This window comes from Haliotis asinina, chromosome 7, assembly GCF_037392515.1.
Source record: "Haliotis asinina isolate JCU_RB_2024 chromosome 7, JCU_Hal_asi_v2, whole genome shotgun sequence".
Taxonomy (NCBI): domain Eukaryota; kingdom Metazoa; phylum Mollusca; class Gastropoda; order Lepetellida; family Haliotidae; genus Haliotis; species Haliotis asinina.
This window is the reverse complement of record NC_090286.1, coordinates 66952016-66979597: the sequence shown is the minus strand read 5'-3', so window position 1 is coordinate 66979597 and position 27582 is coordinate 66952016. Positions and strand designations below refer to the sequence as shown.

General features: G+C 41.8%; 1 protein-coding gene across 1 annotated transcript in view; it reads left to right on the top strand.

Moving 5' to 3' along the window:
• The window catches only part of LOC137290450 (ankyrin repeat domain-containing protein 29-like), a 154026-nt gene that overhangs the window by 34948 nt on the left and 91496 nt on the right, over positions 1-27582 (top strand). The window contains exon 2 of the mRNA XM_067821390.1: positions 12365-12475. Coding sequence (XP_067677491.1) covers positions 12365-12475 — 111 coding nt within the window. The remainder of the gene's footprint in view (positions 1-12364; positions 12476-27582) is intronic.

Sequence of the window (27582 nt, the reverse complement as noted above, 5' to 3'; positions counted from 1 at the left end):
GTTGGAAATTATATCGTAATAGTATAATAATGACCAGTCATCGTCCCAACACTACGCTTAACGACCTAGGAGACACGGAGGGATTCGATCAGCCTGGTGAGGAAGATGAATTATACATCCTGCACTTCAAAGACAACGTGTACAGACGGGTGTCGTTATCAGATTTAAAAGAGCCCAAATGGCTGCTCAACTTAACAATCACCTCACCTTATATCACATTAAAAGAAGAAAAGTGGGGGCACATCTCTAAGATTAGGAATAACGGTATCTGGCCCGGGGATTTCATTACGGAGAATAAAGCAACAGTCTCGATAGATTCTCGTATTGGAGAAAAAAGTGGGTTAAGTTCTGACACAGAAAGTAAATTAACATTTAGCAGTAAGTTTTTTTTACCCAAGGAGCATCTTGATCAAATAAACTACCTCTACACAATCATCATAGAAGTCGTCTTTACGTATTTTAACCAGGAAAACTCCTCGAAAGGACGCCAAATTTTACCCGGGTTGACAATACACTGGTATAACGAACACGTAGGTCAATATTGCCGTATTGTTATACAACGGAATAACCCGGGGGGTCCTATAAACCGCTCAATAAGCCTCCCTGGGGTTTTTATTACAACAGAAAAGTCTATTGGCTTCACACCTATTATCATTAATCATGATCTATCCCTTGTAGGCTTCAAATTCATTCGTGAAATATTAACTGAAACCCAATTAAAATATTTTTCAAAATATATATTATAGATGGGTCTGTACCCAGTCGTAGAGGAAGTAGCGAAGACGCTGGAAACCGTAGATGGGTTCCGCTTGAGGCAGTTATGTGATGTGAAACGTCAACTAGAACAAGACCGTGACATGCGGAAAGCACTATGTAAAAAATATAATAGAGCTTTCAATATCGTGGACGGGGCTGACACTACCCTTATGGCAACCAGCATGGGACTAGGGGCGGCAGGTGTTGGGTTGTTAGCTACCATCGTGGCTGCACCTATAGTGCTAGGTATTGAAATAACAGCTGGGGTGGCAGGGTTGGCAGGATTGGCGCTTAAGTTAGTATCACGCAGACTTAATCGTAAGGCATTGAAACACGACGAGATCAGGGTTCTGGCCGAAGCAAAGCTGAACACAGTGAGTGAGCGTATTTCCACGGCACTCTCTGATAGTAAGATCTCAGAAGAGGAGTTTCGTTCAATCCTCTCTGAACTCAAAAAATATAACGGAATGAAACAAGATATTCGATCCAAGTCTCGTAAGTCTGCTTTCAGCGAGGACGAGAAAAAAAAGTACATAGAACAGGGGATACAAAAAGCCCAGCAAGCCTTTATTATGAACACCAAAGAGATCGTAGGCGGTTCACGTTAAACTGTTTCATCGATATAAACATGACATAGACACAGACGTTAAGTAGTAGGGGAACACGAGGGCGATAGCCGTAAGCGGGCCACCGATCCTATATGGTCAGTCAAAACTTACAACATAGATAAAGTGGATATCAAAGCCGACGAACCTAACTTATACTACTTGAGGGGTTGGCCGGGTAGGGGGTTTGTAAGAGAAGAATTATTGATCGTACCGTACGGCACAGTGTTACCTCCAACCAATACACGGTAAACTGTTTCATAGACACCCAACCTTTTTGTAGTAGGGGTAATAGTAGCAAGATCTAAGGTCCCAACCAAAGCCTTATTTAGTAAATAAGGCTTTGTAGAGACATTTCTTGAAAGTGAGCCAAAACCCCTATTCCCTATACTACTCCTGCAGCCCTCAGTCTGTCCCGACAAACATGAGCGATGTGAGGGCGGGCATTGTCATGCTGGAACTTGAACATTCGACCTGCAAAGGGGATCATAATTGGGTTCCAGATCTCGTCACGATATTGTGCACCTGTTATCCTGCCATCAACATGCACAAGATCTGTTTTGTGGTTAAAGGTAAACCCGCCACACACCATAACAGAGTCCCCTCCATAACGATCATGCTGTTTGATGGTGCAGGCACTGTAACGTTCCCCAAAGCGTCTCCAAACTCGAGATTTTCTTTTTCCGTTCCCGACCATGCCTCATTTTGACATCATCAGTCTCTCTGTAGAGATTCCAAAGTCTGGATATCACGCTAACAGACTTGTGAAAAGTTGTTGCAACTTGTCGTAGTGAGCTTCCACCATTAACCAAGCCAGTTGCCTCCCATTTCTGTGCCAAAGTTAAGTACTGTCTCGCCATGTTAACAATGTTTTTAACCGTTGTGTTTGACAGTGCACATACTTGTAACATGTGCATGTAACTTCAGGAGCATGTAGTGCACGTGCATGGATAGCATTATGGTGAGATTGAGTGAACTGCTCTTCACGAAAACGATAATACACGCCGCAGAAGTTAGTAAACAGAAATTTTAAATAGCCCTAAGAAACATGCGTTCCCTTAAATTTTTACCATGAGTATATATAGGTAGCATGACCACCCGGGGATCAACAGGACTGGATGTTATGTGTAAATAGTTATGTACTTTCACAGTGTAGTTCTCCTATATGATTACCATATAGTAGCTGATGTCTCTATCCCTGGGCCTGACCCCAACCAACGTGTGGCACACCCATCCTGGTTTTGGCTTTCAGACAACCCCCTCATACCTGTTTCCTTTTGTAGTGGATAGTGAGACACCATGCTAGCTCCATCCATGATAGTTTCAGTATGTAAGTTATTATTTTTTACATCAGCTATCGTTTATTATGAAGCAAAGTCTAATTTCAAAATGGACATTTGAAAAGTGTCCTTTGTAATGCAAACATCATAACACACTACTTTGTATAAAGCTATGGTCTGTTCCAAATAGGTTGCTTTGGACTTTGCAAAAATGTGTCGTACTCATTTCTGCATGAATCAATCCTCAGTAAAGTCCTTTTATTATGTTTCCAATCTGAATACCACTGGAACTATAGGCCCAACAGATATTTCACACTTTCACATATCAACAACATACATTGTAGAGATAAATGTGAAAAAAAAACAGTTTTTTCCTGTTTCTGAAAGTACTTTATGAAACAACAGTGTATAGGCTATGTGGAAGTTTAAGAACCGCCATGAATCAGCAGCAAAGTGGATATCAGGCTGTAACCCAGCCGTAACTATAGGCTTTATTGTAAGTGCCTGCCAAGTGTGTGCAACTACAGTTAGTCCAGTCTTAACAACAAACTCTGGTACAGAAATGTTCACAATGAGTTACATAGTTATAGAAATGTTTGCCAACAGAGACCTGTTATTGACAGCTGGCATGTGTGTATGTGTGTTTGGACAGAAAAAAAATGGTATATCATGTTTTCACCACTGCTGACATTTGACGCCTGCAATTCTCCGAAAAATGAACATCATGATTATGTTAGAATCACTGTAGTTACCATTGTATTTCCCTTTTGTGTTGGTATAATTTGTATTTATGAGATAAGCATTATGCACATTCCTTCCATTCACTTCTTGAGATATCTTAGCGTTAACTCCACCCTTGACATTAGACTTTTATGTGCACCCCTCTTTTTTTTAAAATACTGGATCTGCCTCTGCTATTTGTTTCTAAACAGAGGTATTAGTAGAATGTTTCAAATGTTTAATGTCCAATAACATCCTGAAAGATAAGAAAGTATGTGGCAGAGCTTGAATTTTTCATGCAATTGTGTATTTGCTTCCCATGCCTCTTTATGTATGAGTAAGAGGCATTTTGTACGCTCCCACTTGTTTAAAGAATTGAGTACTTCTACACAATCTCTTATCCTTATTGGGTAATAAGCATATTAGGTAAATAAAGTAAAGTAATGTTAGTATATATTTAAAAATAAATGCTTCTCAGTAGACTAAGTTTTTGATAATTCTTATATTACAAAATAATTGGCAACCATTTTCAAACACGCAGCCTGGAAGTCACGTGACAACTACAATGAATTGGCTACTTCTGTAATAGCATAGTGTGTACAGGCATTGCTTAACATTTGCTAATGCTGTTGTCGAGTTCAGGTACCTGAATGAATTAAACTGAAGTATAAAGTATGAAAGGTATTATATTATGGGTTTTAAGTGATACTTACACAGTTTTTGTGATTTGTACTGAGTAAAATACGCAATAATCAGCTTATCTGGAGCTCTGATGTGGAAATACACTGTTCACTATGAAAGTAATCATAAACCTTCTCGCTCCCACACCTACTCACTCCAACATCTCACTCCCACACCTCCACACTCCCACACCTCCACACTCCCACACCTCCACAGTCCCACACCTCCTCACTCCCACACCTCCACACTCCCACACCTCCTCGCTCCCACACCTCCACACTCCCACACCTCAACACTCCCACACCTCCACAGTCCCACACCTCCTCACTCCCACACCTCCTCACTCCCACACCTCCTCGCTCCCACATCTCCTCACTCCCACAGCTCCACATTCCCACACCACCACACCCACATCTCCACACTTCCACACCTCCTCACTCCCATATCTCCACACCCACACCTCCACACTCCCACACCTCCTCACTCCCACACCTCCTCACTCCCACACCTCCTCACTCCCACACCTCCACACTCCCACATCTCCTCACTCCCACATCTCCACATTCCCACACCTCCACACCCACATCTCCACGCTCCCACACCTCCAAGCTCACACACCTCCTCACTCCCACACCTAAACTCTCCCATATCTCCACACTCCCACATCTCCTCACTCCCACACCTCCCCACTCACACACCTCCACACTCACACACCTTCTCGATCCCGAATCTCCTCACTCCAACATCTCACTCCCACACCTCCATGCTCCCACACCTCCACACTCCCACACCTCCTCGCTCCCACACCTCCTCACCCACATCTCCACGCTCCCACACCTCCAAGCTCACACACTTCCTCACTCCCACACCTACACTCTCCCATATCTCCACACTCCCACATCTCCTCACTCACACACCTCCCCGCTCCCACACCTCCCCACTCACACACCTCCCCACTCACATACCTCCACACTCACACAACTACTCAATCCCACACCTCCACACTCACACACCTCCACACCCACATCTCCACATTCCCACACCTCCACACCCACATCTACACATTCCCACACCTCCACACCCACATTTCCACACCCATATCTCCACATTCCCACACCTCCACACCCATATTTCCACATTCCCACACCTTCACACCCATATCTCCACATTCCCACACCTCCACATTCCCACACCTCCACACCCATATCTCCACATTCCCACACCTCCACATTCCCACACCTCCACATTCCCACACCTCCACACCCATATCTCCACACCCATATCCCCACATTCCCACACATCCACACCAACATCTCCACGCTCCCACACCTCACTCACACACCTCCACACTCCTACACCACCACACCCACACCTCCACACTCCCACACCTCCTCACTCCCACATTTCCACACTCCCACACCTCCTCACTCCTACACCACCACTCCCACACCTCCACACGCACATCTCCACCCCAACATTTCCACACCCACACCTCCACATTCCCACACCTCCCCACTCCCACATCTCCACGCTCCCACACCTCCTCACTCCCACACCTCCACACTCCCACACCACGCTCCCACACCTCCTCACTCCCACACCTCCACACCCCTACACCTCACCCCTAGACCTTACTCCCACACCTCCACACCCACATTTCCACACCCATATCTCCACTTTCCCACACCTCCACACCCACATCTCCACACTCCCACACCTCAACACCCACATCTCTACACCCACATCTCCACGCTCCCACACCTCCTCACTCTCAGACCTCCACACCAACATCTACACCCACATCTCTACACTCCCACACCTCCTTACTCCCACATCTGCTTACTCCCATACCTCCACACCCACACCACCTTCACACCCACACATGTCCTCTCCCACACCTCCACACTCCACACCTCCTCACACTCACATCTCCACTCTCCCACAGCTTCTCAATCCCACACCTCCACACCCACACACTTCCACACCTCCTCACACCCACATCTCCACACTGCCACATCTCCTCGTTCCCACACCTCCTCCTCCCACACCTCCACACATGTTTGAAAAAATAAAAATGTGCTTGAAATAAAGCAGTATCTTGCTTTCCTGAATATAACCACACAACGCGGATTAATACATCATATTGGTGACTGGAATGTAAGCCGCTTCACTCCAGGGAAACATATGCTGTGTATAGTCAATGTAGTTCCTGTAACTAGTTAAGAAAATGAATAAAGCATGACAGAATCAAGTCGAAGTCAAAATTTAATTCTTTTCATTAGAGAAGTTGGTTTCAAAAACAATAATGTTATTCATCAAACTCATCATTCAATGATGTCATTCATCGGATTTAGTCTCAAAATGGAGAGATGGACTTCGTTTCCGCAGAAGAACTAAAAAATCGTTCAATATTTTTCTGCAAAACTTTTTAGATATATCAATCGGAACCTAAAGTGGTGCCTTTTGCTACTTACAGGGTTTTGTGATTTATCATTTTCTTGGTTTCCATGGAAACATTTCGGACTTCATCTCAAAATAAAGGTATTGGCTTCGTTTCCGGAACAGAAGTCAAAAGCCATTCAGTATTTTTATCCCTCCGGCATGTAATGTGGGGGGATATAGTCGACACCTCATCCGTCTGTCAATCCGTCCATAATCATTTTGTTTCCGGAGTATAACTCTAAAACTGTTCTATAGTTTTACACCATACTTGATATAGATATAGTAATCTCACCCTATGGTTGTGCCTTTTGCTATTTACAAATTTTTGGCATTTATATTTTTTTTGTTTTTCCATGGAACATTTTGGTGTTAGTCTAATGGTGGGGTGGGCTTTGTTTCTGGAGCAGAACTCAAAAACTTCTTAACATCTGTCAGTAACACTTGGCAGATGTGTGTTCGTAGATATTTGAGGCAGAACCCAAAGTTATGATAGCATATTGCTATTTACGGGTTTTTCTGACTCATCATTTTCTTGGTTTCCATGGAAACGTTTCGGACTTGGTCTCAAAATGGAGGTAAGGGCTTCGTTCCCAGATCACAACTCGAAAACCATTTTATATCTTTCAACAGATCTTGGCAGATATATGAGACAGATCTTGAAATTGTGCCTTTGCTTATTACAGATATATGGCATTTATTAAACTTTCATGAATTCCATGGAAGCAATTTACACTTGGTCTAAAAAAAAACAATGAGTAACTGTCAATGATTTGTCCTTTCAAACATGTGGGGGCTGGGAGGATATGTCATCTTCTGATGACTCTTGTTGTCATTGCTCCCGCTATTCTTCATCGGAGGACGAGTCACTGTTATTAATATGGTGACGCTTGGCGGAGGATGACATTGGCTTGTATCAGCTCGATTATATATATTGAATACACCACCGTAAATTGGGACTGAAAACACACTGCTTAAAACTTCGAATGAAGAGGATGTCAAGCAAAATGTATTTTGAGTTGTGTTTTCAACCCCTACATGAGAAACCATGGAAGGCGTGGCAGTAGAACACAGGTTTTGTGCAGGAGGGCAAGTGGACACGGCAGCCACTGGCTGTGATCAAGATATCAGAAAGCCGCTCATTTTTTTTATGTGTGTTAGAAACTTATGAATTCACAGAACATTTTTATGGCCAGACAGCTGCATTATGTGTGTGGGTGCAAAATTCTCACACCGTGTTTGTCACTTGACAAGTTTGTGTGTTGTGCCTTGCACTTCATGATGTTTCCAAGTTTATTTTTCCCCTCTGGTTGTCACCAAGACTCGCCATCACAAGGGACACCCTTTGTGTGTGAAGCTAAATAGAATGGGTGGTAATTTGAAGAGAAATTCTGAGGACAAAGGCTACGATACTTCAGTGCTACTGGACATCTGCCAGGGTCACTTAGTACAGCCCATACTCTCACTTTCAGCCTGTATCTATGGACTTGCTTTTCTCCTTGTATTTTCCTGACAACATACACGTTGAAGGTATTCATGTTCAGTGGCCTTATAATATTCACAACCCTTCCAACCAGCTATCCATCAACTTTTATAGGTGACACCATATTTGTTTACACTCCAACAGACCCAGCAGTCTTGCTGCATTAGTCCAAACACAAATAATCAGATTCCTGGGATGTCTAAACGACAGCTAGCTGTGAGTAATCTTGTTTACTATGTAAATGTAGCAGAATCACAATGACGACATGCAAAGCGAAAGCAGGGTGTCAGTTCAAGTTTATTCCCAAGTGGATTGAGATTGCCAGAAATACACAATAAACCCTGAAACAATTTTGGCAACAATACAATAAGAAAGTTCAGCTTATGTGCAGAACATACATTTTATAGTTGACGCCTCGTCTGTCCATCCGTCCGTAATCATTTTGTTCTGTCTCATCCAGGATGCCCAATATCATCTTGAAGACTCTGCAGGGCTGATGGCCAACATCTCTTAGGGAGAAAAAAGCTGTTCCTGTTCCTCACCATCCACAGTAGTGCCGCGAATAGCACTCCTCTTCTCATCTTAAAGGTCACATGCAACCCATAAAACAAACATAATTAAAACACAAGTATCACTCATTCATGACATATAACATACGTTGCCGCTTGTAAAAAAACAAAGACCGAACCCAGTCATAGTGGGTAGGGGTGCACTCAAGTGTAATGACAGCTTCCGATTGGCTGGTTCGTTTGCTGATACGCTGAGGGCTCATTGTGTGTACAGAAAGATGATCTGTTTGATGGGCATTTTAGAAGTATAGCGAGTCACAAGAAAGTAAGATTCTTTATGGATAACAATTTCATTTATTGTACTTGATGCGTCTTTTCAGAATGGATTCATATACCATTGTTAACAAAATCATATACTTTAGGAGTTGTTATACATAAAGAATGTATATAGAGATGTTGGACTTTGTAAATACATGTTCTCTGAATTTGTGTCTGATCCAATAAAAAATCATTTCAGTAGAAATGGTGAACTACTGCGTGGCTGGAAACAGTCATCCCAGAAAATTGGATGTAGTTTGGTTGCAACCCACAGACATAAAAACATGTCAAGTGTACATGTGTATGTATGTTTGCCTAATTACATAATGTGGCAGAGACAGGACCTGTGTGCACAAGTCATAAATTAATTTAGTAAATCGTTTGAACTCCGGTTTTGCGGGCTTTTTTTTCATCATGTTTTTTTTTTCAACTTGGTAGATTGAATAGGCATTTTTGATGATTTGTTTTGGTAAGAGCATACTGAAAGCTATCAGAATCTGCAAAGTTGTGTTTTACGTTGCATGTGACCTTTAAAAATCTGAAACACCTTTGAGTAGCTGAGATCAAGAAGATCCAGTTGTTTTCCAGATTGTATATGTTCCATCATTGTGGATAAGACTGGATCCTTGCCCTGAGTTCTCCTCCAGTCTCGCCCATTGGTTTCCCATGTATCATCTGTCAGTGGCGTTTCATCCTCCTAGACAATACTGGCTGGAAGGCAGAGACTCACCACAAAGTTGGTGGCATATGTGAGGTTGCAGCTGGCTTGTAAGGAATCTGTGGGAATCTGGTCCTCCTTTGTCTTTCATAACTCTAGGAGTATTGACAGAGTATCAGCATCAATGTTGGCCTTCCCTAGTCTGTATCTGATCGTGAAGTTGTATCCAGACAATGTAGCAAGCCATCAATATCCAGTGGCATCTAGTTTTGCGCTGTGGTTAGGACATATGTCAACAGATGTTGTGTGTTACAACCTCAAAGTAGTTTCCATATAGATAGTCATGGAACTTTTCAGTTACTGCCCATTTTAGTGCAAGAAATTCCAGCTTGTGTGCAGAATAATTCCCTTCTGACTTGTTTAATGATCTGCTGGCATAAGCAATGACCTTCAGATGACCATCCTGCTCCTGGTAGAGTACAGGTTCTAGACCACGACCACTGGCGCCGATGTGCAGTTCAAATGGCTTCCTGTAGTCTGTGTATCCCAGGATAGGTGGTGAAGTCAGATGCTTCTTTAGCTCTTGGAAGGCACATTCTTGACTTGGATTTCTTGGCTGCTCTTTGAGGGATTAACATGGAAAGGAGCCTGGCAATAGACAAGTCTTTGACAACAGTATCTATGACCTCACCACGTTTAAGTTTATATTTGACTATCAAAATATAGGTTGTTCTCAGTAATGGAAAACTGATTGTTTGAAATGGAAGCAAAACTTGTGTATCAGCCGCAACTGCGCCCAAGATTAGTTGCCAATCTGTTGTGGCTGATATGCGAGGGACCAATTGTGCAGAATCGCAAGCTTGACAATGAGAAGTATGTACATAGCTCTGAAGATTAAAACCATAGGGGGTTGATGCACTACATCCCGATATCAAGTTATCAAAATTAGACTCATGGTGATGGAAAACATTATTGACCAAAGCCTGTTCGTCTCCCTTCGACACCATTTTTGATGATATTTTTGCTATGGTTGGGGTTTTTGGATGCTATGACTGCCGTTTTGTATGCTCGACAACTGTTCTCAGGCACTGTCATGGGTGATATGTGAGTTATGTTTCCATTCTGATTAGTTTTCTGTACAGAGCTTATGTTTCAGTTTTAGAGGATATTGTTGCAGTTCAGGATGTTTATTTTCCTATTTTGGTGATTTGTGTTCCGTTTTGGTGTGTATGAGTTCAGTTTTGGTGATTTGTTCACCGTTTATATGGTAGGTGTTACGGTAAATAAGGTGCCGTGACAAAAAGGGTAAGAAATTCCCTCATCACCAGCAAAACATAACACTGACAAGTCGAAGATTTTCAATTATTTGTATTCTGCAAAACAACCCAGCAAGATACAAATGTACACAATAGAGGTTTAATGTACAATACAACTGAGTCAATTCTAAAGTAATGGGTCACAGATATAATGCCAACTCACCGAAGTCTTGGTGTGAGAGTGATAAACAGTCTTACTGAATGCAACTCGGGCAGCGGTTATGTACGTCAAGTGTTGACGGAGAGGCTGGCAGATGTGTACTCTAGTAAATCTGTGAGTGTCCGGGTCATCAGCACAACAACCAGCCTTTATATCCACAGCCACCGATTCCTGAATGTTCAAGCACATACGACCATCGCCATAAACGTAGAATTCTCTAGTAATGTCTCGGAAGTATGCAAAACTAATAAAAACATTTAGTCAAGAGGAGGTAACTCTAAAGCGCTATCTTAAAGCCTGCTACCAAAATACAAAAAGTACTGAACATTTATGATACATATATGTTGTGGGACCCATAACAACAATCACTCAAAAGTCTAAACAATGTGACCCAAAAATAATTATTACTTAATCAATAATGCAATTTGCAGAAAATACACTCTCGTAACATAGTCTGAGGAGGAACCGTGACAGAACACGCAAATGACGGGTTTCTCCCTTAAACTGTCAAAGATTACTTGAAGGAGAATGTAAAAGAATTCGAAGAGGATGAAAAATTTCCAGACCATATGAAGCAATCTAAAGGGCAATTCTATGCATACATACAATACCAAAACACAGAATACCAGAATGCGGCCTGGTATTGCAGCACAGGAAAGATTCACTGTCACCTTAAGATGTGTTCAAGACTTTTCACTGTTCCTAGTAAAGTAAGAATTAAAGAGCACTATAATTTCCACAAAGGTACATTCAATGTAACAATTCAAATGAATTAACAACAGTTCTTGATGTGTTTTCGAAATAGTGAACTAAAAGTAAGTAGACATATACTACAGACAAAAAGTATGGGAACAACCCATTAGACTCATGGTCATGAAAACACTATTGACAAAAGCCTGTTCATCTCCCCTCAGCGCCATTTTTGACGATATTTATGCCGTTTTTGGATGCTATGACTGCCTTTTTGCACATTTCATTTCAAACGATTAGTTTTATATTACAGAGGGTTTGTTTCAGTTTTAGAGGATATTGTTGCAGCTCTGGATGTTTAGTTTCCTATTGTGGTGATTTGTGTTCTGCTTTGGAGTATATGAGTTCAGTTTTGATGATTTGTTCACTGTTTGTATGGTACTTGGTAGGCCTGTTCCTCATGCACAGAAACTGCCAGAGATGCTGGGATTTCATCCTTCATCTCTTCTTTTTCCTCTTCCACATCTAGTAGTAGTATAAAAGCAACCTTTGATGCCATCACAGAGTCAAAACACATTGTATTATATCGCAGAAGATTGCACCTAGTGTATTGGAAAAAACGCACTCAGTAACACATACAGAAAAAAGCGGACGTAGTGTAAATCCAACCTTACATCTGAAATACCCACGTAAATCTCTCCATCACCTTCTGTCCACATCTGCTTTCAACAAGGGTACTATGGTTTCAGAAAGAGACCCCATCAGACCAGCAGCTCCACCTTGCGGCTCTACAAGGACATCTGGAACAACTGCGCAAAGTTCTGGACAGTGGGAAGGTCCATGTTGATTGTAAAGACAAGGTAAGTTGATTGGGCCTACATTCCTGTAGTCAAACAGCTTGCTTGCCACACCAAGTTAATATTCTCACAGTTTTCGCTTTAACACAGAAACATGTGTATTTTACACCAGAAACACACAATGTTTTTCATGCATATTTTACACATAAATTCTGATCAACTTATTTATAAACATGCCTTAAAACAGCAATGTATTAATAAAACAATTATATGTAAAATTTTAAGGGACTACTTATCCAAAGTTATCAAAACCTGCAAGTGACAACCATATGCATGTAATGGGTTGTTCTCTGTTCACCTACATCTCTATTCACCTACATTCTTAAAACAATATTTCATGGTCTGTTGACCAATGATTATGCAAAGATAAACAAGCATCAACCCCATGATCTGAAACTGGACTCTTTTATTTGAAATAAGAAAAAGAAGTATACAGAGGCTTAAAAGTACTAAATTTATTGATATCAGAAAGTCTTAATGGGAACAAATATTAGGAAGGCGATTTACACAAAATAATATGGATATACATCTAATGTCCAATAGATGAACACAGAGTGTAAATTTGAAATATTTCCAATACAAGATTGCTCAGAATACTTTAGCAGCCAATACTTATTTACAGAAGATTGGAATTAGAGAATCACCATGACTGTCCAACTCTCATAATTTATATAACTACTATGAAACAGTGAGCGAGTTTGGTTTTCCGCCTCACTCAGCAACATTCCAGCCATATGGCAGCGGTCTGCACATAATTGATGCCGGACCAAACAATCCAGCTATATGGCAGCAACCTGTAAATAGTGATTGAGTGAGTTTAGTTTTCCGCCTCACTCAGCAACATTCCAGCCATATGGCAGCGGTCTGCACATAATTGATGCCGGACCAAACAATCCAGCTATATGGCAGCAACCTGTAAATAGTGATTGACTGAGTTAAGTTTTCCGCCGCACTCAGCAACATTCCAGCCATATGGCAGCGGTCTGCACATAATTGATGCCGGACCAAACAATTCAGCTATATGGCAGCAACCTGTAAATAGTGATTGAGTGAGTTTAGTTTTCCGCCTCACTCAGCAACTTTCCAGCCATATGGCAGCGGTCTGCACATAATTGATGCTGGACCAAACAATCCAGCTATATGGCAGCAACCTGTAAATAGTGATTGACTGAGTTTAGTTTTCCGCCTCACTAAGCAACATTCCAGCCATATGGCAGCGGTCTGCACATAATTGATGCCGGACCAAACAATCCAGCTATATGGCAGCAACCTGTAAATAGTGATTGAGTGAGTTTAGTTTTCCGCCTCACTCAGCAACATTCCAGCCATATGGCAGCGGTCTGCACATAATTGATGCTGGACCAAACAATCCAGCTATATGGCAGCAACCTGTAAATAGTGATTGACTGAGTTTAGTTTTCCGCCTCACTCAGCAACATTCCAGCCATATGGCAGCGGTCTGCACATAATTGATGCCGGACCAAACAATCTAGCTATATGGCAGCAACCTGTAAATAGTGATTGAGTGAGTTTAGTTTTCCGCCTCACTCAGCAACATTCCAGCCATATGGCAGCGGTCTGCACATAATTGATGCCGGACCAAACAATCCAGCTATATGGCAGCAACCTGTAAATAGTGATTGACTGAGTTTAGTTTTCCGCCTCACTAAGCAACATTCCAGCCATATGGCAGCGGTCTGCACATAATTGATGCCGGACCAAACAATCCAGCTATATGGCAGCAACCTGTAAATAGTGATTGACTGAGTTTAGTTTTCCGCCTCACTCAGCAACATTCCAGCCATATGGCAGCGGTCTGCACATAATTGATGCCGGACCAAACAATCTAGCTATATGGCAGCAACCTGTAAATAGTGATTGAGTGAGTTTAGTTTTCCGCCTCACTCAGCAACATTCCAGCCATATGGCAGCGGTCTGCACATAATTGATGCCGGACCAAACAATCCAGCTATATGGCAGCAACCTGTAAATAGTGATTGACTGAGTTTAGTTTTCCGCCTCACTAAGCAACATTCCAGCCATATGGCAGCGGTCTGCACATAATTGATGCTGGACCAAACAATCCAGCTATATGGCAGCAACCTGTAAATAGTGATTGAGTGAGTTTAGTTTTCCGCCGCACTCAGCAACATTTCAGCGGTCTGCACATAATCGAGTCCGGACCAAACAATCCAATGATCAACCCATGAACATTGATCTGCAAGCTTGGGGACCGATGACATGTCAATCAAGATAGCAAGCCCAACCACCTGATCCCGCAAGTCACCTCTTACGACAGGCATAGTCACTCTATGACAGGCATGAGTTGCTGAAGGCCTATCGTACAATATTTTCAGCGACTGTTTACTCACCGTTGTCATGGTTGTACATACGCCGTATGCATCACCCGGAAGCGAGCGTGTGCTAAATAGCATTCGGAATCGTTTGGGTACGATCCTTTTTGAGATAAAAAGTTCAAAAGCTATGTGCGAATGTGCACTTTCGCGATTTGGTAAGCTGTGTTCTGATTGGTCAATCTCAAAGGTTACCTGACGCGACCTCCCATAAGGTTTTGTTAGACTCAGTAGTGGTGTGTAACGAAAAGTACTGAGGACAAGTTTACTTAGACTGTTTGCCAATGAAAGTATGATCAGAATGAAATTAAGATGAAATTATCTTGTTGCGAATGTCATTACAGAAGACCTGCAATCCCAGGGGAGTCAAGTGCACCCCATCACTAATACAGTTGTGATGAGGTCATGGTCTATGACCTCACTGTTGATTGTCCTCATAACCTTGGCAACACGCCACAGGAGTCTGGTGTGGGAAAGTCGCAACTGGGTGTACAGAGGTTGCTTGTATATTAGCTCAAAAGTCAGATGTCATTTGGTTCCAGATGTACCAATAGGATCCGGGGTTGACTGGCCGGGGTTGAGTTAGCAATCAGATCATCAATTGCCGGTCTGTAACAACACCAGGTCCAGCCCCATCTGATGCGCCAATCTGAGGGTGTCCGCCAGCGCAGGTCTTGCTCTGGCCAGGTAGCTGTCACCAACTACCCACACACCTACAATGATAACAGAATTTGTGACTTGAGTTTTGTTAAAACAAAACAAAACAGTGTACATTCTGATAGATTGGAGATAACAACCAGATGACCATCGGCTGAACCTCTTAATGGTCTCTGCATTAACACCGTTCATAGCTGCCATAGAAGCAGCCCCAAAGAGTTAGAAGTCAATTTAAGGTGCCCCACGCCCAGCTGACTGATGGCCCTCCACAGCACTGCCTGAAACTGAAATCTAGTCAGTTGTTTGCCATTAAAGGGTACAAGCAGATATGGGGAAGCATGATGATAAATATGCTATCATGGCAGCGATTGGACATGAAGGAGAATATGGAATAGCTTTGATATTTATAGAAGTAGCGTTACCCATTTGATCAGTCTTAGAGTATCAAAGCATGACATGCATTGGCACCGCATTACCTGCAATGCTAACATCATGAATAGAGAGATACCTCCGCGACGTGTCAGAGAAGGAGGTTGGTGCCAACTTACTTATCCTGAAGAAACCGAAAAAAGCCAGCATATACGCTGCTTTAAGAAGATTGCATTCATAAACAGAAGCACAAAGCAGATGAAGGACGTTAGAAATTGATAGTAATAGTTCCGCTGTGATCGGGCGGCGACAGTCTTTGGTCCCAGTTGTTTTACTGAATCCCAAGAGTGTCTTCCGCACCAGGAAATGTTGTGTTGCATCCTGCATGTCATGCCACTTGTGCCAGGTTCCCAGTGCAGCTATGCAGGCATTGGCTGTCCTAGATGATTTACCCTGCAAAGACAATGCTGACAAGTAATACATAATATGATCAAACCGTGCCAGCCATGTAGATGGGAGACAGTGTGACACTCTGAGCTCGTTGAAAGACTGCCATGCTGCATGATAGGTCCTCCAAGTGCTTCTGGATAGTGACAGGTCCAGTAAATGATCCGACTCCAGTCTCAGATGTCCCAGATGTCTGGTGGTAGTGGTGTTGGTTTTGGGTCTGCTTCCCGGAAACGTTCCCACTGAAACCTCGAAATAGCATCAGCTATAACATTATCTTGAGTAGAAATGTATCTAGCACGGAAAAGAATATTATGATTGAGACGTGAAGTTACCAGGAGATGCAGTAGAGACATTAACTTGGGGTTCTTTGATGTTTGTCTGTTGGTAATTGACACAACAGTTTAGTTGTTACACACAAACATCACCTTTCTGTTAAGAAACGTAGGTGTCCACAGACGAAGAGCTACAATGACCGGAAATAATTCAGGAAAGTCATGTCTCTCAGGTAGCCAGCGATCACCCACTGGGCTGGCCATTTACCATATGCCCAACTTCCACGGAGGTATAACCCATTAACCCACACCAACTGGATGCATCTCTGGAAAACTGCATTTGGGTTGACATGATCCACTCTTCATTCTGAAACACAGATGTGCCATTATGGTTCAGGAGAAATGTTTGCCAGACCTTAAGATCTTCTATCACTCCCCTGGTAATCCTGTGTTATGGTAAAGCATTTGCCGTGACAAAAGGTGTAAGAGACCCCCTGTGAACCAGCAAAACAGAACAAAGACAAGTCTAAAACATTTAAATTTTGTATTATGCAACAAGAGCAATGTATACAAAGTCACAAGTCAATTTCACAATACCGATTTCAAATACAATACATGTGAGACAAAATGTAAGGCAATGGGTCACAAAATATAATATAGCAAACTCACCAAAGTCTTAGTGAGAGAGAAAATCAGTTATGCAGAATGTAACACAGTGAGCGGTCTGACGGAGGCTAAGATCAAGTATTGGCAGCGATTGTTTACTCCAGTAATGTGTGTCCCCATAAACACATTTCAACTAGCCGTTATATATATACTCAGTCATTTCCCAAAAGTTCTGGCACATACGACCATTGCCAACACCGTAGAAATCTCTAGCAGTCTCCCGGAAGTAACAAATAGAAAACCAAGGGAAGATAATTTCCCGATAGCCTGCTAGCAAAATTTTTGAAATGCAGACCATCCATTATACAAAATGTGATCCATTATAATTTTTATTTAGTTAATAACAAAATATCCAGAAAATACTCATTCGTAACACCTGACACGATGATACGGTTTTACTTGACCCTTGATTGCGTCGTAAAGATGCGTGCAGAAAGTTCTGCACACTGGGATAGCACTTGTAATGAACTGGAGTTGACCGACCAATGACTGCACCTCTTTTATCCATTTTTTCATATTCAACAGTGTCGATCGTTCGGCCCATAAATGTGATTGCAGTGGAGGATCCGATAGTTTTGTCATTTGCAATCGGCACACCCAGTTGCTGAAACATATCCTTAGAAAGTTTCAGTAATTCAGAATGTGTTTGTAGAGGGATATCCCCCCAACAAGAAATCAAGGTAATGAAGTACCGAATGCGAAGAGCTTTTCTTTATGATGCTCCATTAAAGAAATGTACTGACCTTTTGAAACAATGCGCAGGAATTTGAGCATCCAAATGTCAAACATTTATCGAAGTAATATTTACCTTGAAAATGGATTCCTAGAAGGTGAAAGTCTTTGGGATGGGCCGGTATCAACCTGAATGTAGATTTTACATCAATTTAGGCCAACTCAGCACCTTTTTTAAACTTTTGTACAGTGGTAACTACCTCGCCAAATTTTGTATATGTCAGTGATGAAAGCTCCTAGGGGATAAAGTCGTTTATTGACCTACCTTCTGGGTAAGATAAGTGATGAATAACCCTGCAGTGATCGTCCGTGGGTGCCGTTTCACTACTAACCTTTCTATCTACCAAATCTATTGGCGAAGTGCAAATCTGGAAGTGGAGGAGATTTCCCCAGAATGATTTCTTTGTTGAGTTTTTCAGCTGTCACATGTGGAAGTTGTGAAGCTGACATGAGATTTTGTACAAACCTTGGTCCCATCGGCACGGTGTACTGCAAATTGAAACCCTCAGAAAAAACGTGAAATAGTAACTATGCATCCAACGTATTTACAGTATGATAGAGAGACAACCAGGGAGAGAGATTAGTGAGATTAATTGGTACCTGTGCCAATTGTTTTACCTGAACTTGTACCAGTTGTGCTGGCATTTTGGTACTTGTGGTGTTGCTTGGTCGTGCCTGGTGCGTGTCGGGAACGAAAAAGTGATGACTGACATGAGCAGGCCCTGTAGCCGAAATTTTGGCACTTTGAACACCTGTGTGGGAACTTGCACATACGAGGGGATGTCAATAAGTTTTGAGCCTTGAGCATTTTTCATACCCAGGTGTCAGCCAGCCTATGGTAGGACACCTTGGGGTGTAGCTGATGTGATATATAAGTTTTGGTATCCTACTCTCAGAAGTTATTGAACAGCTCACATTGACAGAAAGAGACCCCCCTCACAGCAGTGAAAATGAATAAATTTGAGTATAGAGCAGTAATTAAGTTTTTAGTTCTTGAAGGAAACTCGGCAAAGAACATTGAAGAAAGGCTTTCAGCAGTTTATGGGAAGTCTTCCCCTTCATCTGCTACCATCAAACAATGGGTCAATGAATTTAAGCATGGTAGAGAGAGTCTTGAAGATGACCCCTGTCCAGGTCGCCCAACAACAAGCACTAGTCGGGAAAACATTGACAGAGTGCAATGTGCTTGAAAATCGTTGAATCACATTCCACGAGTTAGAGGAGACCACAGGCATTTCACACGGATCCATCGAGACAATTCTTCATGAACATCTCGTCATGTCTAAGGTGTGTGCAAGATGGGTGCCAAGAATGCTTACAGATGAAATGAAGCTAACAAGGGTCACGATAAGCAACTCCATGCTAACCAGATACATCAAGAATCCAGAAGATTTTCACTTTAGGCTAGTAACCTGTGATGAAACCTGGATCCATCACTATGATCCTGAGAGCAAACAGGAATCCACTGAATGGAAACATGTCACTTCTCCCAGGACCAAAAAGTTCAAAGCCTCCAGATCAGTGCAGAAGGTAATGGCGACAGTCTTCTGGGATAGCAAAGGCGTCATCCACATAGATTACTCACCAAAAGGAAGAACAGTGAATGGGGAATATTACACTAACTTGTTGAGACAAGTGTGACGGTCAATCAAGGAGAAGCGCCGGGGCAAGATCAGACGTGGTATTCTTCTACATCAAGACAATGCTCCAGTACACACCTCTCGCGCTGCAGTCGCTGCTGTCCAGGAATGCGGGCACGAAATCTTGCCGCATCCCCCTACTCTCCAGACCTGGCACCAAGTGATTACCATCTGTTCCCAAATCTCAAGAAACACTTGCGTGGTCGTAGATTTCAGGATGATGATGAGCTTATTACTGCTACTGAGGCTTGGTTTGAGGACCAAAATGGCGCCTTCTACAGAGATGGCATCAGCGCCTGGCAGAAAAGATGGAACAAGTGTCTTGACTCACAAGGGGACTATGTTGAAAAATAAATGTGGTTCATACCAATATTTTGTGTTTTTCTATGCAAGGCTCAAAACTTATTGACATCCCCTCGTACTGTGACTATGTGTCCCAGTCCACCCAGCTGTGAATTGGGTACCTCGTTAGGATGAGAGAGCCACAATAAACTCGGTGTGCCTAGTGGCAGCAAGAGTTGAGCACTCCCCAGGGAGTTGAGATTGGTAATACAATGTGACACTGAGACGGACATCCAATGATCGAGGGAAACAAATACCAGCAAGCAATAGTTGCATGGATATGTGCGCTATATATAAATATCCAATAATAATAATAATAATAGTCACAGTACTTTGTCCATGTTTGCTGCACGTTGCTGTAGCCATAACAGTGTTTGCATGTATTTGTGTGGCCACCATATGGTCATCTACCAACGGATTTATGGGTTCTTTTAAGTGCACAGTGTTGTGTACTGCACTCTGGGAGTTGTACTGCTATTCTGTCTATGTTACAGGTGTACTGCTGTCCTGTTCATGTTACAGGTGCACTTCTGTCCTGTTTATGTTACAGGTGTACTGCTTCTCTGTCCATGTTACAGGTGCTATCCTCTCCATGCTACAGATGTACTGCTGTCCTGTCCATGTTACAGGTGTACTGCTGTCCTGTTCATGTTACAGGTGTACTGCTTCTCTGTCCATGTTACAGGCGTACTGCTATTCTGTCCATGTTACAGGTGTACTGCTTCTCTGTCTATGTTCAGGTGTACTGCTGTACTGTTCATGTTACAGGTGTACTGCTGTCCTGTTTATGTTACAGGTGTACTGCTTCTCTGTCCATGTTACAGCATGTTACAGATGTACTGCTATCCTGTCCATGTTAGAGGTATACTGCTGTCCTCTCCATGTTACAGGTATACTGCTGTCCTGTTCATGTTACAGGTGTACTGCTGTCCTCTCCATGTTACAGGTGTACTGTTGTCCTGTCCATGTTACAGGTGTACTGCCATCCTGTCCATGTTACAGGTGTACTGCTGTCCTCTCCATGCTACAGGTGTACTGCTGTCCTGTCCATGTTACAGGTGTACTGTTGTCCTCTCCATGCTACAGGCTTCTCTGTCCACATTACAGGTGTACTGCCATCCTGCCCATGTTACAGGTGTATGTGATGAGTGCTGTAGATCTTACAGATATTTCCTGTGTAAATGGTATTAATGTATTCTGCAGCATTTGCTAGATGCGTCAATAAATGGCTAAAGACCATGCCTGATTAGCTATTAGAAGCATATTACATACTGTTACGTCAGTTGTGGTCATTGTCTACATTGTCCCTGCAGGTGTGACGTGAAAGCTTGACTATGCTGCTTCTTTCTGGCTACATCACTACGTGGTTTGACTTAATGCTTTCTTGATGGCTTAGTTCCAAGTGTGTTTTCATGTTGATATTGGCTGCACAAGCAGTGAAATTGTAAGAGATATTTTGTTAGGTCAGGCTGGAAACATATTTCATCAGGTAGACTTCACTTTACGGGTCCCTGGAACTTAGGGTTAGTATTGGGTTAGGGTTAAGGTTAGGTTTAGGGTAGGGTAGGGTAGGTTTAGGGTTAGGTAGGGGACAGGATTAGGGTCAGGGTTGATTGCTAAAGGCAGAGATTCGTGAAGTAGTGTCCCATTTCATCATTGACATGTTTGGATTTATGGGGCTTCACTACAGTACTCTCCACTACAGACAGACATGCACCCCTCACCCAGTACTCTCCACTACAGACAGACATCCCTTCTTCTCCCAGTACTCTCCACTACTGAGAGACATGCACTCTGCACCCAGTAGACTCCACAACAGACAGACATGCACTCCTCTCAGAGTAGGGTCCACTACAGACAGACATGCTCTCTCCACCCAGTACACTCCACTACAGACAGCCATCCTCTTTCCTCCCAGTACTCTCCACTATAGACAGACATACTCTCTCCTCCCAGTACATTCCCCTACAGACAAACATCCTCTCTCCACCCAGTTCACTCTGCTACAGACAGACATGCACTCTCCACCCAGTAGACCCAACTACACACAGCCATTCACTTTCCTCCCAGTACTCTCCACTACAGACAGACATCCTCTCTCCACCCAATATGCTCCACTACAGAGAAACATTGCACTCTGCACCCAGTAGACTCCACAACAGACAGACATGCACTCCTCTCAGAGTATGGTTCACTACAGACAGATATCCTGTACTACCATTACACTCCACTACAGACAGACATGCTCTTTCCACCCAGTGAAAAATCAACTGTAGTAGAATAAATCATGAATATACTACGATGTTGTGATCCCCCATGCCCTGCCCAGAATAGTCTGCCCACCATGTACTACTATGGAAGTATGACAATATATGGATGAACAACTTCTTTATTGCTATGAGAGCGACGTTTCGGTGTAGGTTCTAACAACGTTATCAAGCAAGTGATGAAATATCGCTCTCATAGCAATAAAGATGTTGTTATCCATATATTGTCATCCTTCCTTACTACCCCAACTTCCAAATACCTCTCAAAGAAGTTATGTATTACAATGGTGAGAAGCGTGACACTGCTTGAGGAGAATGTGAAAATTGTGCTGAACCATCAGTTACTACACTGTTGTGATACTGACTCAGCAGTATTGCACCTGCATTCAGACATGATAACTGAGCCTCTGATCTTAGGGGAGCCATGTTGATCATGACTGCGAGGTGTAAATACTCTCTGGACTCCTCAAATAAGAATCAGTTGTTGGAAGAAATGGCATCAGTGAACATTTATTGACATTCAGGTGGGAACAGGTCGCCTTGCTACTGGTTAGTGAAGCACCTTACATCCAGTCTGTAGCAGGGGCTTCATTTCTGGCCTCTCAAATGCTACTGACATGTTGTATGTGACTTGAAGGAGACAGTTCTTGATATGACTTGTACAGAGAGCATTGCTATCTCAGACACCCAGTGTCCCCGCTCACATGAATTTTTTAACACCTGTGAACATTCCCAAACAATGAGAGATATTAGAAGTTGAAATCATTGAAAGGTAATTTTTAAAGGGGCACTGATGCAGAGCGAATAATGTTTCTCGCCAAAGATCTAATTACGAAACCAGGCTGCAAATAGTTCAGCACCCGCTCCCTCGACTGTGACGGACAAAGGGACTGGGCTCCTGTCCACATTAGCACAATTTCTTCACCCTAAACAGTCAGGAGGCCAAATGTCCATCATATGCCATTATTAAAAAATATCCATGGTATTCCTTGTCAGATTGTAACAAAATATCCCAGCAGTGTAGTTTTTTTCTGATGCCTGGATGGTATAGTGACTGATCCAGTTTGGTCCTTTTTTCTGCATTTTTTACCTCGATATTTTATCATGTCATGTGAAAATATGATGTCTACAGGTACGTAGCAAGTCATTTGTTTCATGTAAGTCCAAAAGATTGCAAAGCTTTATATTTAGATAGTTTTGAGGGTTGACCCATAGCAAAATCATACTTAAATTTGGGTAGCTATGGTAGCTACCCTCCTTTATTATCTATCATAATAAAAGCACAGTTGATTTATTTGAATTTGTATACTAAAAACGACTTTGCCATTGGTAGAGAAATCTGAAAATTTTCTTACGTAAAAAAAACGGATTACACCTATTTACTCAAGTACACAGCAAATGCCTGTATGTAATTTTAATGTAACAACGAAGTTCTGTTGGTATCCTCAAAACAGTTTCAGCCCATAAGTGTTTTCAGGCTGCATGCAAAAGATATTACATCTTCCTTGCTGTAACTCGCGTTTGATGGTATTAACCTACATGTGTTATTTGTCATCTTTCACATGATCCTCAGTTAATGAATTAACTAGTGGTGACACCACTCAGATTACTCGACAAAGGTTCCCATTTGGCATTTCTCCTGTATGGAATAAATACTCAACATTATTAATTAAGGTCTAATGTGGCAAATTTATTACATGTTATGTAATATGTGCATGTAAGGGTTTATCAGCTGAGTTATAAAAACAAACATCGATCAAAGGCTTAACCAATAACACACTGATTGATTATTTACTTTTATCTTCTACAGCAGATTTGTCAAAAGGCAGTGTTTGTAGATGTACTAATCTATATTGACTACACCCTGTCATAAGGTGCTAGTGTAAAAACAACATCCTTCCTTCAATGAATTAACCATCATTGCATTGATTGATTGATTGCTCATTATTGGTGAACAAAATTACTTAGAAAGGTGGATATCATACAAGTACAGTCAGGCCGCGTTAGTCCGGACCCCGACAATCCGATTCCCGCGATATCCGAACAATAGCTAGCTGTAACCAATCTTGTTTACTATGTAAACTCATTACCTGTTGATTCAGTAATCCGATGCTTCACTCTCCGTATCTGAACGTAGTATTAGTAGGTCTCACTTTTGGTTAGTTGGAGTAATACCTGTCATGCTTACTTCTGTATAAAACAGTGATCCTGTCAAAATGAGATCACCTGACGCTTGTCAGTCATAATGGCAAGTCCCACCCCTAGGCGTTAAAGATGTGAAATTACTGCCGCACAAAAAAAGAGAAAACCCTAAAGCCAATTTTGATCTTATGTGTAAACATTTTGGTCAAGAATTCGGACATTCTATCGGCAAGAGCACAATTTCGGACATCGGATATGTTTTGTGATTGGCTACGATCATTCGACAGACAGATGCAATCACGTGGTTGACACGTGATCTTACTTCGTGACAATGCTGCCAGTCACAAGTGTGGCAATGTCAAACTGACCAACATGAAAGTTAATTTCTTGCCCCCAAACACCACATCGCACATTCAGCCAATGGATGCTGGGATCATGAGAACTTTCAAGGCCCACTACAAGAAATATCTCGTCAAGCATTTCATCCAGTGTGCCGACCGGCCACAGACGCTTAATCTCCGTGAAGCACTGGGAAAACTGCCTGGTTCGAAGTAAAAAAGCTCCAGCATTCAGAACTGTTACCGTCATGTAGATTTCTTTCACAAGTGAGTTTTGTTACGTGTATGTATAATCTATCCAGACATAATTGTATGCTTTGATTGATTATTATATGAATATTCTAGTTATTATGTCTACAAACTGTAATAAAGTCTTGTGAAACTTGTGTACGTTCGTGTGTTTTTGTATTGCCATGTCAAAGGGAAGTAACCCTACTGTAGTTCATAAAAAGTTCGTTTCAGTAGTCTGTATGTTTCACTGTCTGAACGTTTTTGATGAAAAACAGAAGTGTCCGGATTAACGCGGCCTGACTGTAGTTGCCAGGTGTGTTATCTTGGGTGACCAATGAGAGGTTAATCAGGTTTTCACCAGTGTGAATGACCTGAAACAATGTGTCACTTTTTCGCAAATTAGACTGTTGTAAGACTATATATACCAGCAGCAGATGAATGGAATATCATTCTTTTAAGTGGATATTGATGGATACATTCCTGAACAAGGTAGTAGCCTGACATTGTTGCTATAACGTTAGTCTGTTTTAAGTTCATTATTTGCATTTTGCAATGTATTTGTTGTATCATTCAGCAGAATCTGTATGACAGAAAACACACTAGATCGTGCATAGGGTGTGTGTGAAATACAATCCACATTGGCAGTCTATACAATGGTAAAATGTTACAGTCATGTTAGAAATTTACTGTAAGTATAAACAGACTATGTGTTCTTTTATTAATTTTCAAAATCATACAAATATGACAATAAACCAATTAGAGTTCTGAGACAAAATCTAAAGACGTACATTGGCTTCATTATTTTTCCATCTTAAAAGGTTTTTTTACCATTTCTACCACTGGCAGATGACCATCCTTGAAAGTGTTTCATTTGTTTTCATAACACATTTTGTAATGAAGTAAAAATGACTTCACCTTAGTTGACCTATCTATAATCAAACTCTCAATTGCACATACAGGCTGCGCAGCAGAGGTCACGAACCAGTCACGAATTCTGGAGTATCATCCAGGTACTCACGGGAGAAAAACAATAACAAAAGGAACAACCAGTCCACGGAAATTGCTCCGTATCAGTGCCCCTTTAAGTATGCGTCGAGCATTACTGAAGTGCATGTATATATGTTACAATGTCTACAATCATGCAATGACTGAAATAACCAGTCACTCAATTCACTCAATCATTGTGTACATTGTCTAAAATTTCCAGACCTTGTGTACATTGCCTGATTAAGTAGCCCAGTTATTGTACAGATTGACTGATCGTTGAACAGAGATTACTGACAAAACAGTAATAGCGCTGGTTTCATTCTGTGATCACTCTTTAAGTAATGTTTATAGATAATACAATCTCCCTTAAAGCAAAAGCTTTCATACAAATGATTTTTGTTTGTCTCTGACTGTTGAACAGGGATTTTTGAGAAGATTAGCTTACCTTTTGTTCTGTTTGAATAAGTTTGTTGCAAATATCGAAAAAATTCATTAATTGAAGCACAACTGACTCTTTTTCAACCAGTCTTAAACACACATGATATTCTGATGTAATAGATATGGTACAAACATGATACAGGGGTGATACAAAGTTGATGCAAGGGTGACACAAGACAGATACAAGGGTGATCCAAAGGTGATACAAGGGTGATGCAAATTTGGTGCACAAACATGGTAGACATATAGACAGCTTCAGCTTCACAGAGGATACTGAGTGCAACTCCACAGAAGACAGACTGCAGTTTCATGGGATACACACTACAACTTCTCATTGGATACAGAGGGCAACATCACAGAAGATACAGATTTGATCATCACAGAGGACATGTACCACTGCTCCACAGAAGATACAGATTTGATCATCACAGAGGACATGTACTACTGCTTCACAGAGGATACAGATTTGATCATCACAGAGGACATGTACCACTGCTCCACAGAAGATACAGATTTGATCATCACAGAGGACATGTACCACTGCTTCACAGGGGATGCAGATTTGATCATCACAGAGGACATGTACTACTGCTTCACAGAGGATACAGATTTGATCATCACAGAGGACATGTACTACTGCTTCACAGGGGATACAGATGGCAGCCTCACAGAGGATACAGATGGCAACTTATCAGAGGATACAGATGTCAACTTCACAGAATATTTAGACAGTGACTTCACAGTATACAGACTGGAACTGTACATAGGATACAGACAACAGCTTCATAGAGGATACAGACAACTACATTACAAAGGATACAGATAGCAACTTCACAGAGGAAACAGGCAGAAACTTCTTGATGATGGGAAATGATTCAGTCATGACACTGTATAGAGACTGCTGTCACATGTTGCATTGTGTATAACAAATGGACAATGACATCCAATTTTAGTCTTTTTGTGATGTGGCTTTACTATGGGCAACAAAGTTGTCATTCACTGTTACCTGCATGTTGCTTTGAAGAATGTTTCTTGTTGAGTTTGAAGTTGAAATAATAAGTTCACCCAGAAATCTTTACCAAAATCGAATAACAAAGAAATGGCATGCAATTAGCAACTGTATTATGAAATGATGTTTGCAAATAAGTACAATTACTGCTAAGGAATTATGTTGGCTCTAAGAAATAGAGTGGGAGTACTAATTCATTGGCAGCTCAATAACATT